The sequence below is a fragment of the Crocodylus siamensis genome, chromosome 5, assembly GCF_052110815.1.
Source record: "Crocodylus siamensis isolate JL-2025a chromosome 5, ASM5211081v1, whole genome shotgun sequence".
Lineage (NCBI taxonomy): Eukaryota > Metazoa > Chordata > Crocodylia > Crocodylidae > Crocodylus > Crocodylus siamensis.
Window position 1 is genome coordinate 132,572,231 of NC_143399.1, and position 15,275 is coordinate 132,587,505.

Sequence of the window (15,275 nt, forward strand, 5' to 3'; positions counted from 1 at the left end):
AAGAGTTATGGGCTAGTTAAAGAATGCTGCTCAGTTTTGTTTTGTTTTGTTTTCTTAATTTGCTGTTGCAGGTTTGGTACATGTGCAGAATAAACTTTGCACCCGGTATAACTGGGATGCTGATGTGCTACAACAGTCCTGGCCCAGAGTAGACCCAGAATACCTTCAGCAGCCAGACATTCTAGAGATGTCTGTTCTGGTAAGAGCTTGCACCTTTTTTTTTTCAAAATTAGCTAATACATATTAACTTGTATGTTCTATTCTTGAGGTCTTGAGGAAGATAAACCAAGAAGGAAAGTATAAAATATATCTGTACAAATAAGCATTTGACAGCAAGAACTGCTAAGCAAATCTGAATGAGTCTGAAGCAGAATTTATGAAGAGACTATCAGCTAAGAGGCCTCTGCAGACTTTGAATCTATTAATGGTGGGATATATATCTAAAAAATAAATAGTCCATTGATTTTTCTTACATCCATACAAAGCATAGGTAAAATGGGTTATGGAGCTTGTGGCTAAGGTTGCTAAACACTTTCATTTATAAAATCTTGTTTTCATTTCCAAAATGTAAAGATGGCTGAAGTTTGTAAAACTTTGGAAACTTTAAATGAGGCTGAAGTTGCCCTCTTTGCTTTCTGCCACAGGCTGAACTTTCCTGAAGTTTTCAACAAAACACGTATAACTGTTTCTTGACATAAGATTGGGGGAAAATTTCCTGGTGTTGATAAGGCCAGTTCTCTCAGCCTCTCCTCATAAGTCATGTGCCCCTCCCTGCTCCCTAACCATTTTCACTGTCCTCCATTAGACTCTCTTCAATTTGTCCACATCGTTTGTATAGTGGGGGGGGACTAAAACTGGACACGGTATTCCAGTACTGCCCTCACTAGTGCTGAATAGAGGGGAGTAGTCGCTTCCCTCCATCTGCTGGCAACACTTCTACATGCCTCCAGTCCTCAGGTTGGGGAGGACCAGGTTAGAGAGCTTCTGAAGGGTCTGGACGTGTTCAAATCAGCAGGTCCAGATGCTCTCCACCCCAGGGTGTTGAGGGAGTTAGCAGGGGTTATTGCAGAGCCCTTGGCACGGCTTTACGAGCGCTTGTGGTGCTCGGGCCAGGTGCCGGGTGATTGGAAGGTAGCCAACATGGTCCCCATCTTTAAAAAAGGGAGGAGGGAGGACCCAGGCAACTATAGGCCTGTCAGTCTTACCTCAATCCTAGGGAAACTCTTTGAGGAGATCATCATGGAGCACATCTGTGATGGGTCGGCCTCAGAGATGATGCTCAAGGGCAACCAGCACGGTTTCATTAGGGGCAGCTCATGTCAGACCAACCTGATTGCCTTTTATGATCAGGTCACAAAAGCCTTGGATGCAGGTGTCGCCGTGGATGTAGTCTTTCTGGACTTCAGCAAGGCCTTTGACACCATCTCCCACCCCATCCTCATTAAGAAATTGGGTGACTGTGGCATTGATGCCTACACAGTCAGATGGATTGAAGATTGGCCGAAGGGTCGTACTCAGAGGGTGGTGGTGGATGGGTCATATTCAACCTGGGGAGAAGTGGGCAGTGGAGTCCCCCAGGGCTCGGTCCTTGGGCCTGTGCTGTTTAATCTCTTTATCATCAGTTTGGATGACAGGGTGAAAAGCACCCTGTTTAAATTCGCTGATGATACCAAAATTTGGGGTGAGGTGAGCACACTAGTAGCGAGGGAAAGACTGCAGCAAGACTTGGATAGGTTACAGGAGTGGGCTAGCAAAAACAGGATGCGCTTCAACACTGACAAGTGCAGGGTGCTGCACTTGGGCAGTAGTAACCAGCAGCACACTTATAAGATGGGAAAGTCCCTTCTTGAGAGCACGGAGGCAGAAAGGGATCTTGGAGTCATTATTGACTCCAAGATGAATATGGGCCGACAATGAGAGGTCACAGTTGGCAGGGCTAAACGGACCTTGTCGTGCATCCACAGGTGCATCTCTAGCAGGGCCAAGGAGGTGATCCTCCCCCTCTATGCAACACTGGTCAGGCCACAGCTGGAGTACTGTGTCCAGTTCTGTGCGCTCCACTTCAGGAGGGATGGGGACAACATTGAGAGGGTCCAGAGGAGGGCCACCCGCATGATCCGGGGACTACAGGGCAGACCCTACAATGAGAGACTGCGGGACCTGAACCTGTTCAGCCTTCGCAAGAGAAGGCTGAGGGGGGACCTGGTGACAGTTTATAAACTCACTAGGGGGGACCAGAAGGGTTTGGGAGAGACCTTGTTTCCCCTAGCGCCCCCTGGCATAACAAGGAATAATGGCCACAAGTTGTTGGAGAGTAGGTTTAGATTAGACATCCGTAAGAACTACTTCACAGTTCAGGCGGCTAGGATCTGGAACCAACTTCCAAGGGAAGTGGTGCTGGCTCCTACCTTGGGGGTCTTTAAGAGGAGGCTTGATGCCTACCTAGCTGGGATCATTTGAGCCCAGTTTTTTTTTTCTCCTGCCCTAGCAGGGGGTTGGACTTGAAGATCTGTAAGGTCCCTTCCGACCCTACTTCTATGATTCTATGATGACTAATGTAGCCCAGTTTGCTGTTATGACTGTTTGCTCCTACTTGGTACAGCTTGTTAACAGTTTATTGCCAAAGTCTCTTTGAACCTCTTGTCTGCACTCAGCATGTTCTCCCACATCCACTGATCTTCAGCTGCACAGCAGTAGCATCTGCCCTTTCAGCCTAGGGGAAAAATGGCAGAGCCTTGATTGAGAAAACGACTGTGGGCGCTTGTACACATGATGAAAACCCACTGTTTCAATTTAGGGGATTCCATCGCTGTTACAGCAAAAGGCCTGATCCCCGTTTTTTTGTTTTTTGTTTTACCTTGCAAAGCCTGCCTGCCTCTCCCGTGGCTGGGGGCAAGCTGCTGGTGGGTCAAGTAGCTCCTGAGCTGTGGGGGGGGCCCCAGTCCTTCCCTCTGCAGCGGCAGTGCCCCCAAGGACCACCCGGGCAGGCTTCAAGCAGGCCAGGGCATGCCCCAGCTTGGAGGCACCCAATTTGCAGACTGGGATTCCAGTCTGTCTGGAGCCTGTCTGGATGTCCCCACCACCTTCTCTGGGAGCCAGCACACACAGCCACTCTCCTGCTGCCTTCCTGCACTGCCTTGAGGGCAAGCTAGCCTGTTCCCAGGTGGTCCCAGGCAGTGGAAAGGTGGTGGGGACAGGACATATGGTGCCGCCCCACAGATTTGCTTGGGAAAGAGTTAGATCCAGCAGGTGCTGCCTCTAAGTGGGGCAGCCCCCAGCCCACAAGGAGCCTACCTGCATGGTGCCACCATTGTGGGACATACCAGGGATCCCCGCAGCTCAAGGGCCACTTAAGCTGCTGGCAGTTTGCACAGGCAGGCTCCACTGGGGGAAGGAAAAAAAAAATCAGTGAGGGGCCCAATCCATTTTTTTTTCTGTGGAGCCTCCCTGCAGCTGGGGGGTGAGCTGCTGGTGGACCCTGAGCTTCAGGGAGCCCTAGTCCCCCCCACCATGGTGGTGATGGCCCCTGGAGCCACCCGGGCAGGCTGCTAGCAGACTGGATGCTTGTCCCAGCTTGGAGGCAGCACCCGCCAGATCCAACTCTTCCCCAAGCCTGCCCTGGGAACAGTGCCCCATACACTGTCCCCACTGCCTTCCCGCCACCTGGGAACAGGCTGGCTTGCCCCTTGGGGCAGCGCGTGAAATAAAAGAACTCTGAAAGCTGTTGTGTTTTCAGGGAAAAGCATAGATACACTCTAGGGCACATGTGCATTTCAGCTATATAAGGTATATCACCATATTTCATTTGGACCTAAAAAATACCTGTCATTTACCCAGTGTAATGTGCAGAACAATATTTTTAGAAGCTCGAGGTCTTGTACATGAGTAGAGTGGGCATGTTCAAAATTGTTGAGATTTCTAGTTTTCTCCTGAATACAGTATTTTTAAACCTGGGCTTGTGACTGTTTTCCTATTTTGTGATTTGCATGGAAGGTCTGAAAATATGCAGAGATTTCAGAAACCTTTGCCTGCTTGTTTATCTGGAATTACATAGGTATTATAATATTACGTCTGAATGTCTGACTAAAAAGACCTCATAATCCCAGTTACTCAGTTTTGAGCTTTTCTGATATCATTTTACTAGTACTGCTAGTACATAGTACTAGTACTGATATCATTTTACTAGTTCCAAAAGACCATTCCAGTGTACACAAGTCCAAAATTTCTCAGTAAAAAAGAAGCAGAAAGGAACCTGACAGCTTCTTTAGTATGTGCAAGAAGAAAAGCAAAAAGGATACAAGACCTGGTTCTTCTTGTCATAATAGATTTTTTTCACTGACAGAGGATGCAATTAGGACAAAGCCCAAACATTTGCAACCTGGCTTTCTGGTTCTGGCACTTTCAGATTAAGTTAGAGGTGAGGTACACTAATTAAGAAAGTTGTTTCATCATTCTTATCAACATCCATGTCTGCTGCTATTAATAATATTTTATTTATATTTATATGTTTCTTCATGCTGGAGGTGGTATTATAAGAGCAGAGTTAATACATAAGCCTTTCATATCCAGATATGCAGGTCATGGGGAACACCTGCCTGGCTAATAGGAAGTACACAGAGATTTACAGACTCATTTAATGTATCCCAGTGAATATTGGATGTTTCCATCTCATCTGTCAATTCTGACCTGCAATAAATTTGATCTAGGGGTAAAAACCTAGGTCTCCTATCAGCAATCCACAAGCCAGCCAATCTTTTCAGCAACTTAGCAGCCTTGATTTTATAGATTTCCTCTAAAATGTTTCACCTGTGCAGAAGAAGAATTATGGGATGATCAGCTTTTCAGTATTTTTTCATGAGTGATCTGGGTGCTTAAAAATGAAGAATTGAATCCTGTTCACCTGTGAGGAGATCCTGTTCCACCATGTCCTAGTTCCTGAAAATCTTCTCTTGCATCTGCAGTTGCAAGATACTGTCATCTTAGTCTTGAAACTAAGTCACAACAAGGCATCTTGGAGTAAGAGGATCCATGCCTCTTTTTATAGTAACAGTTTTCTAGAAACTTGGGCAGGATGGAATAGGAATACACTTTTGTAGCCTAATAACAGCTAGGAGTAGGATCTGGCCCTAAGGGTTTGTTTCACATAAAGGAGCTAGTTTGAAGCGCATACAGATTAATTTGTGACTGAAAAATCTGAAAAAGAGTTCTGTGAATGTGTAAAAGAATTGTTATAACATGCCAAAAGCTTCACCGCTAATTTAATGTCAGGTCTAGTTAAAAACCACAAATGACTAACCTCAGTCCTGCATAAAATGTCAGAGCTTTGTCTCTGAGAACTAAATAAATTATTTCCTGAGACAAAACAAAACTAGAAACATACCTCTGATTTGCAGTAGCTGTTCTATATACATTCTGTCTTTGACAAAGTGTAGCAGCAAACTAGGTTTTAGGATTCCTGTCTAAGCTGCATGCAAGTGTCACTGGTTGATGGTAAAGTGTAATTATAAAATTATCCAAAAGGCAAAGCTTGGCATCACTTAAGTTTCACATGCAGAAGGAAATGGTATACGATAAAACAAACACAGTGCCTTTTATGGCATTTTAGACTGGGGCCCATTTCTTTAACTGGAAGACGATATGTAAAAATCAGAAAGCTTTTTGGAAGATGACACATGATTTCTCTTGGTCTTAAATTGGGAAGATGTGTTGAGTGGGATTGTCCACTCTGCCTTTTTTTATCTGCATATATAGGTCAAAATGCCTGTAGTGAAAGAAGTATTCAGGAGGTCATTGTATATTTTAAAAGTTTCTCCAGTGCAAGCAATACTGTGTTTTATTGTGGGATTCTGCCCTGCTGATAGAGAACCAGTTTGAAAGCTGCTTTGTAAAGAATTAAAACTACTTGTCTTCTTGGGTTGTTAGCTTTGGGGATTATTATTTTGGCAAAAATGCAGCATATATGAATAGATGTCTATTTTCATACAAATGATTTATGGTGAATCCCTCTCAGATGTATCTCTTCTGACACACATGCATTTTAAAAAATGCTGTGGTTTTAATCTGTGTGGTATATCACTCAGGTCCCAAAAAAGGCAAAGCAAAATTCTAAAAGCAGATGGTAGTCTAGAATTCCAACATGCCAACACTGTGAGATTTGCTCTCTCCTATTCAGTCTGTGTGAAATTGTCTTGCTCTTGAATTTCTGTTCGTCTGACACTAGAAATCTTTGTCTCCCCACCCCACCACAAAAAAAAAAAGACAAAAACATATTGCCATTCTTTCAGGTTTCCTTGAGTGTCTATTTTGTACTTGGTTCCATTGTGTCAGGTCTCTGAGAAGTTACTTTTCTTTTCTATTAAAAAAATCTCTGGCTCAAAAAAAAGAGAGAGCGAGAGGAGGTACGAGGTAAGCTTATCATGCAAATGTACATGGGGGGCGGGACTGGAGTCAAGAAATGAAGTCATTGTAGATAAGGGTGGTAACTTGAGTCCTTCCTTGCTTTCATGTCTCTTTTCCAGATCAATAACAAAGCTTGTGGCAAAGTTAATATTCCTCACCAAGCAGCTCAAAATGCTGAAGAAGTCCATGAACTAGTTCTTCAAAGTGAGCTGGGAGCCAAATTGCTCAAAGGACGCACCGTCAAAAAAGCCTACCTGTCTCCAAGAACAGCCCTAGTCAACTTCCTAGTTCAAGAATAACGGGAAAACTTATTGTTTTAGGCTGCTAGCCTGTGAGTGGCTAATGGAATGTTTCAAAGTAAAGCCTGTTTAAAATATCAATTATGTAAGTTTAAATCTATTTCACAATGGAGGAAAAAGAAAAACCTTTACTGGATCAAACTACTACGGCAAAACTCATAAGTAATTTTTCATATGAAAATTAAGAAACTCTCAGGCATTGGCTTCCTGTTTGATCAGCGAAAGAAACCATTTGACTGCCTTCGTCAGCTCAGTAAGGATGGTACGGAAGGAAGCAATGTTAGAAAGAAAGGGCAAAAGAACAGAGATGATTGGGAGGGGGAACCAGAAACTACAGTATAAAATCTGAAACTGCACTAGAGATGGGCCCAGTCAAAAATGTTGGAAAGTTGATTTGTATTTGTGCCGATCCCAGGAATATATCTTAAAAGTCAATCAGTTATCTGTATTGATTAATATAATCCAAGAGCCGACCTACTGTAGTGAGCAATTGCTACACTGTATGTTTTATAACCTGTAACATAACCATGAGCCACAAACTCTGTTCTCTAGCGGGAGATCACATCTGTGTACTAATATAAATTAAAATTATTCCTTTCTAAAACCTTTGCTGTAGTTTGCTGCTCAGAAAAAGTGAGACGTCAGAGCCCTGACGGACATTACGCATCTGTCACAATTAAAATGTTAGTTGCATCGTAAATAGTAATTCTGCTACATATTAAGGCAATAAATGGTGCAAACCCCCCCCCCCCGCCCCCCCCAAGAAACCTGCCACAAATTGTTCCACGTTTTCGTGGCTGGTTTCCATTGCACCGGAATTGAATTTGTGGTGTGGTGTAAGGTACCATCACCCAGCCTGATGCCAGCTGCCTAATGGGGTTTTAAGCTTACCAGCTGACATAGGATTGTCTGAGGACATCCCCAATCCCCAGCTGCCCATTCTCCAGGTCCCCTGGCACTGGCAGCTGGAGATGGGAAAGCTATAGGTCCTGGGAATCATTGGATGCTGGAGTACAGTAGTCAGCTGCTGGACTTCTGCTTCAGCAGGCTGACAGTAATGTGGTGCAGCCCTCTATCAGGCTTACCAGCTGCACACAGCTCCCCAGGCTTCTGGGCTGTGCTCCTCAGAGCCTGTGTGCTGTACTGCGGCACAAATTTATCGGCCAAATTTTCAGCCACATCAGGCTGATTCCTGATACGATCCATTTTCTTTATATTGGTGCCAACCCAATATCGGACCAATGTATCGGTGCACCTCTATGAAAGAGTCTAGGAGACTTTTATAAAATACACCAGGTCAGCCATTTAGGCATTTAAACATAGGCCCTGCAGCTGAAAATTAAAACCACTTTAATTCCAGTGTCCACCTGACATATACAGTGCTGTTAAGTTTAAATACCCTTTTCATGGGACTGTATAAGCATGGCTAATGAGGCCTTTTAAACTGAAATTTGGAACTCATAGCACAGTCCTGCTTTCTCCTGTGTAAAAGTTTAACAAAATCCTTATACAAATGCTTTTTAACAGTGTTTTTCTTGGGGGAGAGCAGTGTCAGGATTGGTATATAGAAAAACCCTTCCCATTTACAAGAAAAAAGAAAAATGCTATAAAAACAGCAGATCTGTGGGCCTTGTAACAAGGGCTGTAGTCACAACAGGGGTTGAGCAGCAGACCATAGCATTTATTGCTATTAGCAGTGGGGTATATTTGCTCTTCCAGTATGAAAAACTGAATTCTAGATTTTCCTTTGCAGTTCAGGCAGGGAGAAAAAAATACGGAAGATCTTATTCCCTCTGTCTTGAAAAATAAATAGGTATTATTACCATTTGTGTAAGACATATGTGTTGGCATGTTTACAGTGAATCAGAATTCAGTTCTTCATGTGGTCTAAATGAAAGAATAAAAATTCTAAAACGACATACAAAAAAAGATGTGGAAAGTTTGAAAGAGCTTAATCCAATGTTGAATGTGTATTGAATGATGGCAGAGGCTGTCAGCTATGGAGGGTTGTTTTTTTTTAATTTGGCCTTTCACAGCTGTTGAAACTTCTTGTAATGTTTCCATGTCTCTCACCATCATCAAGTTGTGTTATGACAACTGTGGCCACAAATTTGTTGCTATACTAATATGCCTGAATAGGCTTTATACTGAAATAACTGCAAACTAGTGTCTCTTTTGGCTGCAGTAACTCAATTTGATTTTATTATTCTTTCATAATCTCTATATTTGAGATTTTTTTAAAGAAAACTTTGTATTAAGGTAATGCATAGATGGTATATTGATCTCAGCACTACTCAGAATATAGGCATTGTCCCTGCCTTTAAGAATTTGCAGTTTAAATAGTATGAGATTTATTTTTCCCCAGTGATAGATTAAATGAACAGCACTAGATAAGTCATCAGTGGATGTGGTGCCTGCCATTATTCCATAGTGTGATGAGCCAGAGGCACTGGGAGAGACTAGACAATAGGTACACAGAATATTGTACAGACCATAATGAGCACACAGGACAGAGTAATGACACCGCAAGGGAAATTTTCTGTACCATATTACTCAATGAGGTCTATCTTCACTCTCAACTCTTAGTTACTTGTTGTTGCATCACTGCTGTGCTTTGAAGCTTCTTTATAGGAATACTTGCCTACAAAACATGGTTTCGTGGTCAACTTACTATACCCAGTGGGGTATCCCTCAGAGCAGTGCTCTGTGAAGACTGCATTGTAGCCACCTTTCTGTGGTGCCATGGCGCTAATTGGAATGTCTAATTGGTTTCTGTCACTGAGCAGTACTCATTAACATATGTGTGGGTGCAGCTACTTTGCTTCTGATTTAGGAGATGGCCTACCCAAAGCCATGCAGCATGCTTAAAGATGTCGCTGCCTGCCATAGATTCATAGATGTTAGGGTCAGAAGGGATCTCAACAGATCATCAAGTCCAATCCCCTGCCTAGGCAGGAAAGAGTGCTGGGGTCAGATGACCCCAGCCAGATGCCTATCCAGTCTTTTCTTAAAGACCCCCAAGGTAGGGGAGAGCACCATCTCCCTTTGAAGCCCATTCCAAATTTTGGCCACCCTTAACGTGAAGAAGTTTTTCCTAATATCTAGCCTAAATCTGCTCTCTGTCAGTTTGTGACCATTATTCCTTGTTATCCCAAGAGGCGCCCTGGTGAACAGAGCATCTCTGATCCCTTGCTGCGTCCCCTTAATGAATTTGTAGGTAGCCACAAGATCACCTCTCAGCCTTCTCTTGCAGAAGCTGAAGAGGTCTAGGTCCCTCTCTCCTCATAGGGCTTGTCCTGTAAGCCCCTAACCGTACATGTGGCCCTCCTCTGGACCCTCTCAAGGCTATCAACATCCTTCTTGAAATGCGGCACCCAAAACTGGACACAGTACTCCAACTGCGGTCTGACCAATACCGCACAAAGGGGAAGTATCACCTCCTTGGTTCTATTTCTCATGCATGGTAAAATCCGGTTAGCTTTGCTGATGACTTTGTCACACTGATGACCTATGTTCATCTTGGAGTCCACTATGACTCTGAGATCCCTTTCTGCTTCTGTGCTGCTAAGAGGGTCACTTCCCAGCCAGTAGGTGTGCTGGATATTTTTGCCCCCTAGGTGCAGCACTCTGCACTTGTCCCTTGTACTGCATCCTATTGCGTACTGCCCCCTCCGGGGCAATTGTTCCCTACCCTCCAGAGTGTGCAGTTCAGCCCACAATTTAGTATCATCCGCAGACTTGGACAGAGTACACTTCACATCCACATCCAAGTCACTGATGAAGAAATGGAAGAGTACAGGTCCAAGGACTGAACCCTGCGGTACCCCACTACCCACATCCTTCCAGGCTGATACCAACCGATCTACTACCACTCTCTGGGTGCAACCGCTAAGCCAATCTGCCACCCACTGGACCGTGTATACATCTATGTCACAGCCTCTTCATTTATTTCTGAGAATAGGATGAGATACCGTATTGAAGGCCTTGCTAAAATCCAAGAAAACGACATCCACCTCTACTCTTGTGTCTAAGCATTTTGTGACCCTGTCATAAAATGAAACCAGATTGATCAGGCATGATCTACCTGCTACGAATCCATGCTGGTTTCCCTGCTGCATTATTTTTCCCACTGGATTCCCACAAATATGATCCTTCATAATCTTTTCAAAGGCCTTTCCAAGGATGGAAGTGAGACTGACTGGCCATGGTATGTTTCTCATGGGTGTGAAGGTGAGCAGAAGATTTAAGATGAGGCAATGCATTACTAATTTAGGGTTTTGTCTTTGGGATGGCCTTTTGCTAAAGGTGTTGAGGAACTACTCTGCATGTGGTATAGCCCTCAGGGGTATTATTTTGTCCTGAAGATGCCCAAGTGAATGGGGATTGGCACCTACCACTGTTCTCTTAAGTGAGTGCTTCACGGATTTTGTAGCCATTTTCAAGAGGACATGGCCCAAACTTACCAAAAAGACATTCAGAACAAGCTCATCAAATAAGAGCAGCAGTGCTAAGCAGCCAGGACATTTCTGCATACACTCTAATGCCAACACCACACTGAGCTGCAGACCATTTTAGGCAACTTAATCTCTCCCTGAGCCACAGCAGCACGTAAATGGAAAAAGCTTAAACATAATCAGTTCAATACCTACGTTCTTTCTAGCTGCACTCATCCAAACTCATTTTGGTCAGAAATGGGCAGGTTTTTAACTAAAAAAGGCCTGATCTTTGGTATAAAAATTAAGCATGCATTTACCTGTACCTACATAGAGGCACCTACTTTGTTCTGGCATTAGTAGATGCATATATGCCCTTCCCATTCATGCACGCACACATACACCTCCCCCAATCAGTACCTTGTCATGTATATGAACTATTGTGGTGTGTGTTTGCATGCATACATCACAACAGTTGTACCTGCTGTATCATGTCTCTACAAATTTTCTGTGAATCAGACCTTTGCATTCTATTACTGATTACAGATGGACCATACCCAAAACCATGGATCCAAACAGCTTGGATGCAAGGGGAAGGTCAACATGCAGGTGTTTGTACTGACCCAAAATATTTCCCTTCTGCCTTAGCAGTTTTGCATCCACTTTGTACAAGCGTAAGTAACTACACAGGGTGCAGAGCAATAAGGTTCTGTCTTTACTATTGGAGACACTATTTATTAATTATATTTGCTGCCAACAGCAAACAAAGCTAAACATGTAGAGTTGTGACAGCTGTAGAAACTGCAGTGATCTGCAACTATAAATACAATGCACAAGTAACTAGGCCAAAATAGAAACTAATGTAATAAAGCAATATGACGTATTACTGGCATTAGGCTTTCTAGGCCAAGAGAACTGGCCAAGAAAACTGGCTTTCAACAGGAAATTAACATTTTCTGCAATGAAGAAAAGGTGATTAGCTTAAAATAACCTGCAGCCTGTTAGAGAATCTTACTGATTGCTGCAAAATAGAAAAAGGCCCTTTCCTGGTGCAGGTTAGCCAAGAAGTGTTGTCGAACGTTGACACTGTTTTAGAAATAAATATTTTTCTTGAGCATGTGTCTATCCCTGGAGATCTGTGCAGCCATAAAAAAAATGCCAAGGGTACGATCCAAATGTTTAGTTTGCAATTTTCCCACGTGAAAAAGCAGTTTAAAAACATCTGTTAGGTCACTGAGATCCTTCTAGGACACACACTGGAAGGATGGGTGGATGTCCTAGTCACATCTGTGAAGTCCACTGTCAGTCCAGTTAGTCAAATTAAGCCTCAGATTAATGACAGGATGTCACACGACCTGAAAAGCTCTTTCAAGGTAGGGTTTACTACGTGCCATGGCTAGTGTGTAAACAGATTGCATTGCATCACTTGTATTTTTTAGAAGAGATGGGGAGGTGGAATTGGCGAATTCTCAAGACAAGTTGTTGTCCTGAGAAAATAATCCTTTTAACAGAGAGCAGAGAAGATACTCAGCCTGATTTCCTATTCATTCACACTGGAAAAAAATTAGGACAAATGCCAGTTGATTTACTTTAGCATAAATCTGGAGTAACTGGGCATGTCTACATGTGCAAAATGTTGCTGGATGGGTTTACTCTGCAGTAATTTACTGTGGAGTAAACCTACTCTGAGCAGGTATCTACGTGTGCAGGCATTTGGGAGCGGATTTGCTCCCAGTGGCCACGTCCAGATGAGTATGAATGTTTGGTTCCCTGGGGACAAGTAGCAGCAGCACATCTTGTGCCGCAGCTACTTATCCTCGGAGAATGCCCGTGCCATGTGCACTTTGGTGCAACTTACCCCGGGAACAGTAGGATCCCTTATCTGGGATCCTGGGGGCCTCCTGGGGCTGTGGCAGTAGTGATCCTGCTGGGCAGAGCCTGACTGGGAGCCACAGCTCTGGATGGCCTGGCTCAGCTTTTCATGGACACACGATGCCTGTGCATACACTGCTCTGCTTTTTACTTCTGTGGGCTTTTTTAAAAGTGGAGCAGCACACACATGGGCAGGCAGCACACGCATGGGAGACACCTGACTGTGCAGTATGTGGTGCTGCAGGCGTGTTTGCAGTGCCACATACCACATGGTCACGCTCATCTGGACATGCCCAATGGGAGCAGCCTGGAAAAGGCTGCTCCCACTCTGCTCTGTCCCTCTGCAGCACCCAGGGGGAACTTCAGGGTCCCCCTGGGTGCTATCTCAGGGGCTGGCAGGGAACATGGGGCCAGGAGACAGTTGTCTCCTGGCAGGGTCTGGGAAATTACTCCCTGCCCAGGAGCTGCCTGCTGCTAGGGCGGGCTCTGATGGTGGAGCCTGGGCTGGGACAGTGTCCCCCTGCCCCAGCAGCAGGGAGCTCCCAGCCCCAGCTCCCCAACTGGGGGCAGGTGGCTGGGAAAGAGCTGCAGGTCCCAGCCCCCTGCCCTGATCTGCCAGCGGGGTAGCTAGCAACGCCCTCCCGGCTGGGTAGGGATTTTCCGGCTGAGGGCTCACTGCTAGCTGCCTCACTGGTGGATTGGGGCAGAGGGTTGGGACCTGCCACTCCCCTTTAGTTCTTTCTAAGACCCATGCCTCAGTTGCGTGAATCGGGACAGTTCCCAGCTAGCTCCGGGCTTTATGTTCAGACTTTGCTTTGCAGCCCTGGGCTGGGCAGGGAACGATCCCTGTGCAGGGAGCTTCTGGTCCCAGATCCATGATCAGAGCAGGGCTGGGAGATTGCTCCCTGCCCCTGGGAGCTGCCTGCTGGTAGTGTGGGCTCCAGCGGTGGAACCCAGGCCCCAGAACAATGTCCCCTTGCCCCAGCAGCAGGGAGCTCCCAAACTCAGCTCTACAATTGTGGAGCTGGCGTTGGGAGCTACCTGCACAGGGAGAGGCCAGCCTGGAGCTGGCTGGGACCTGCCACATCAAGGAGCCAGGGCTGAGAGCTCCCTGCTGCTGGGGTAGGAGGACATTGTCCTGGCCTGGGCTCTGCCACTGGAGCCTGTCCCAGAAGCAGGCAGCTCTTGGGGGCAGGGAACAATCTCCCACTCCCTGCTGCTTGGCTGATCAGGAGCAGGTTTGCTCCCAGTCAGCCGCCTACAGATGCCTTACTATGCAGTAACTAGAAGTTGATCTGCAAATACAGGTAGCAAATTAACTTTGGAGCAGAACAAATTACTGCTCAGTAAGCATCTGCATGTGTAGCTGGCCAGTGTCTGCAATCTGTCTCTGAGGTCCCTTCCAATCCCAGTGCTCTGGGTGAGGGATGGCAGCCTACTATAATCCTGCACGCAGATCTGGGGTGCCGTGCTCCCCGGGAGGAGTCTGGCACAGCTCTGCAGCCCTCCCAGGGGGACAGGCCCCCAGATCTGTGTGTGGGATGACAGCATGCTGCGACTGCCAGCTGGGGCAAGTGCCAGCACCCAAGTCTGCTTGGCACAGCCCATGCTGAGCACCAGAAAGGACCCAGTGCTGGCCCTGGCCCTGGCCGGCAGTGGCAGCCTGCTGTCATCCTGCGTGCAGATCCAGGGGCCCGCACCCCCTGGGAAGAGTCTGGCACAAGCCGGCAGCCCTCCTGGGGGGTGCAGGTCCCCCAGATCTGTGCATAGGATGACAGCATGTTGTTGCTGCTGGCTGGGGCCAGTGCCGGCACCATTTCTCCTGGCACTTGGCATGGGCTGCACCAAGTGCCAGTCCCAGTTGGCAGTGGCAGCCTGCTATCATCCTGTGTGCAGATCCAGGGGCCCAACACCCCCGGGAGGAGTCTGGCACAGCCCTGCAGCGCTTTCAGGGGGTACAGGCCCCCAGATCTGCATGTGGGATGACAACATGCTGCCACTCCTGCCAAGTGAGAAGAGTTTTGCTTTGAACAGTTCGAGGTTCGGTTTCACAGAATCCCCTGCAACCCTTGAAACTTGGCAGGCTTCATGCCCTTGGAAGGGGCTACCATCCCTGCTGTTTTCATTCAAATCAGGCAAGAAACGACAAAGTTATAGGCATTTTTGTGATTCCCCATTTATAGCCAATGGGCAAAACGCATCAAAACAGCATCGAAACAGCTAAACAGTTTTGGCAAAATTAAATGGAATAGTGCTTCAAAACAGCAAAATG

The 15,275-nt window shown here is 45.9% G+C and overlaps 1 protein-coding gene across 3 annotated transcripts in view; it reads left to right on the forward strand.

The window, feature by feature from the left end:
• Positions 1–7,433, forward strand: part of LARS2 (leucyl-tRNA synthetase 2, mitochondrial) — a 121,556-nt gene extending 114,123 nt beyond the window's left edge. For 2 of the 3 annotated variants that reach the window (XM_090050440.1, XM_090050442.1), the window contains 2 exons: positions 72–199; positions 6,519–7,433. In XM_090050440.1, the coding sequence (XP_089906566.1) occupies positions 72–199; positions 6,519–6,698 (308 nt within the window). In that variant the 3' untranslated portion in view covers positions 6,699–7,433. The remainder of the gene's footprint in view (positions 1–71; positions 200–6,518) is intronic. The other variant, XM_090050439.1, reaches the window with a different exon arrangement.
• The last annotated feature ends 7,842 nt before the right edge of the window (positions 7,434–15,275 follow it).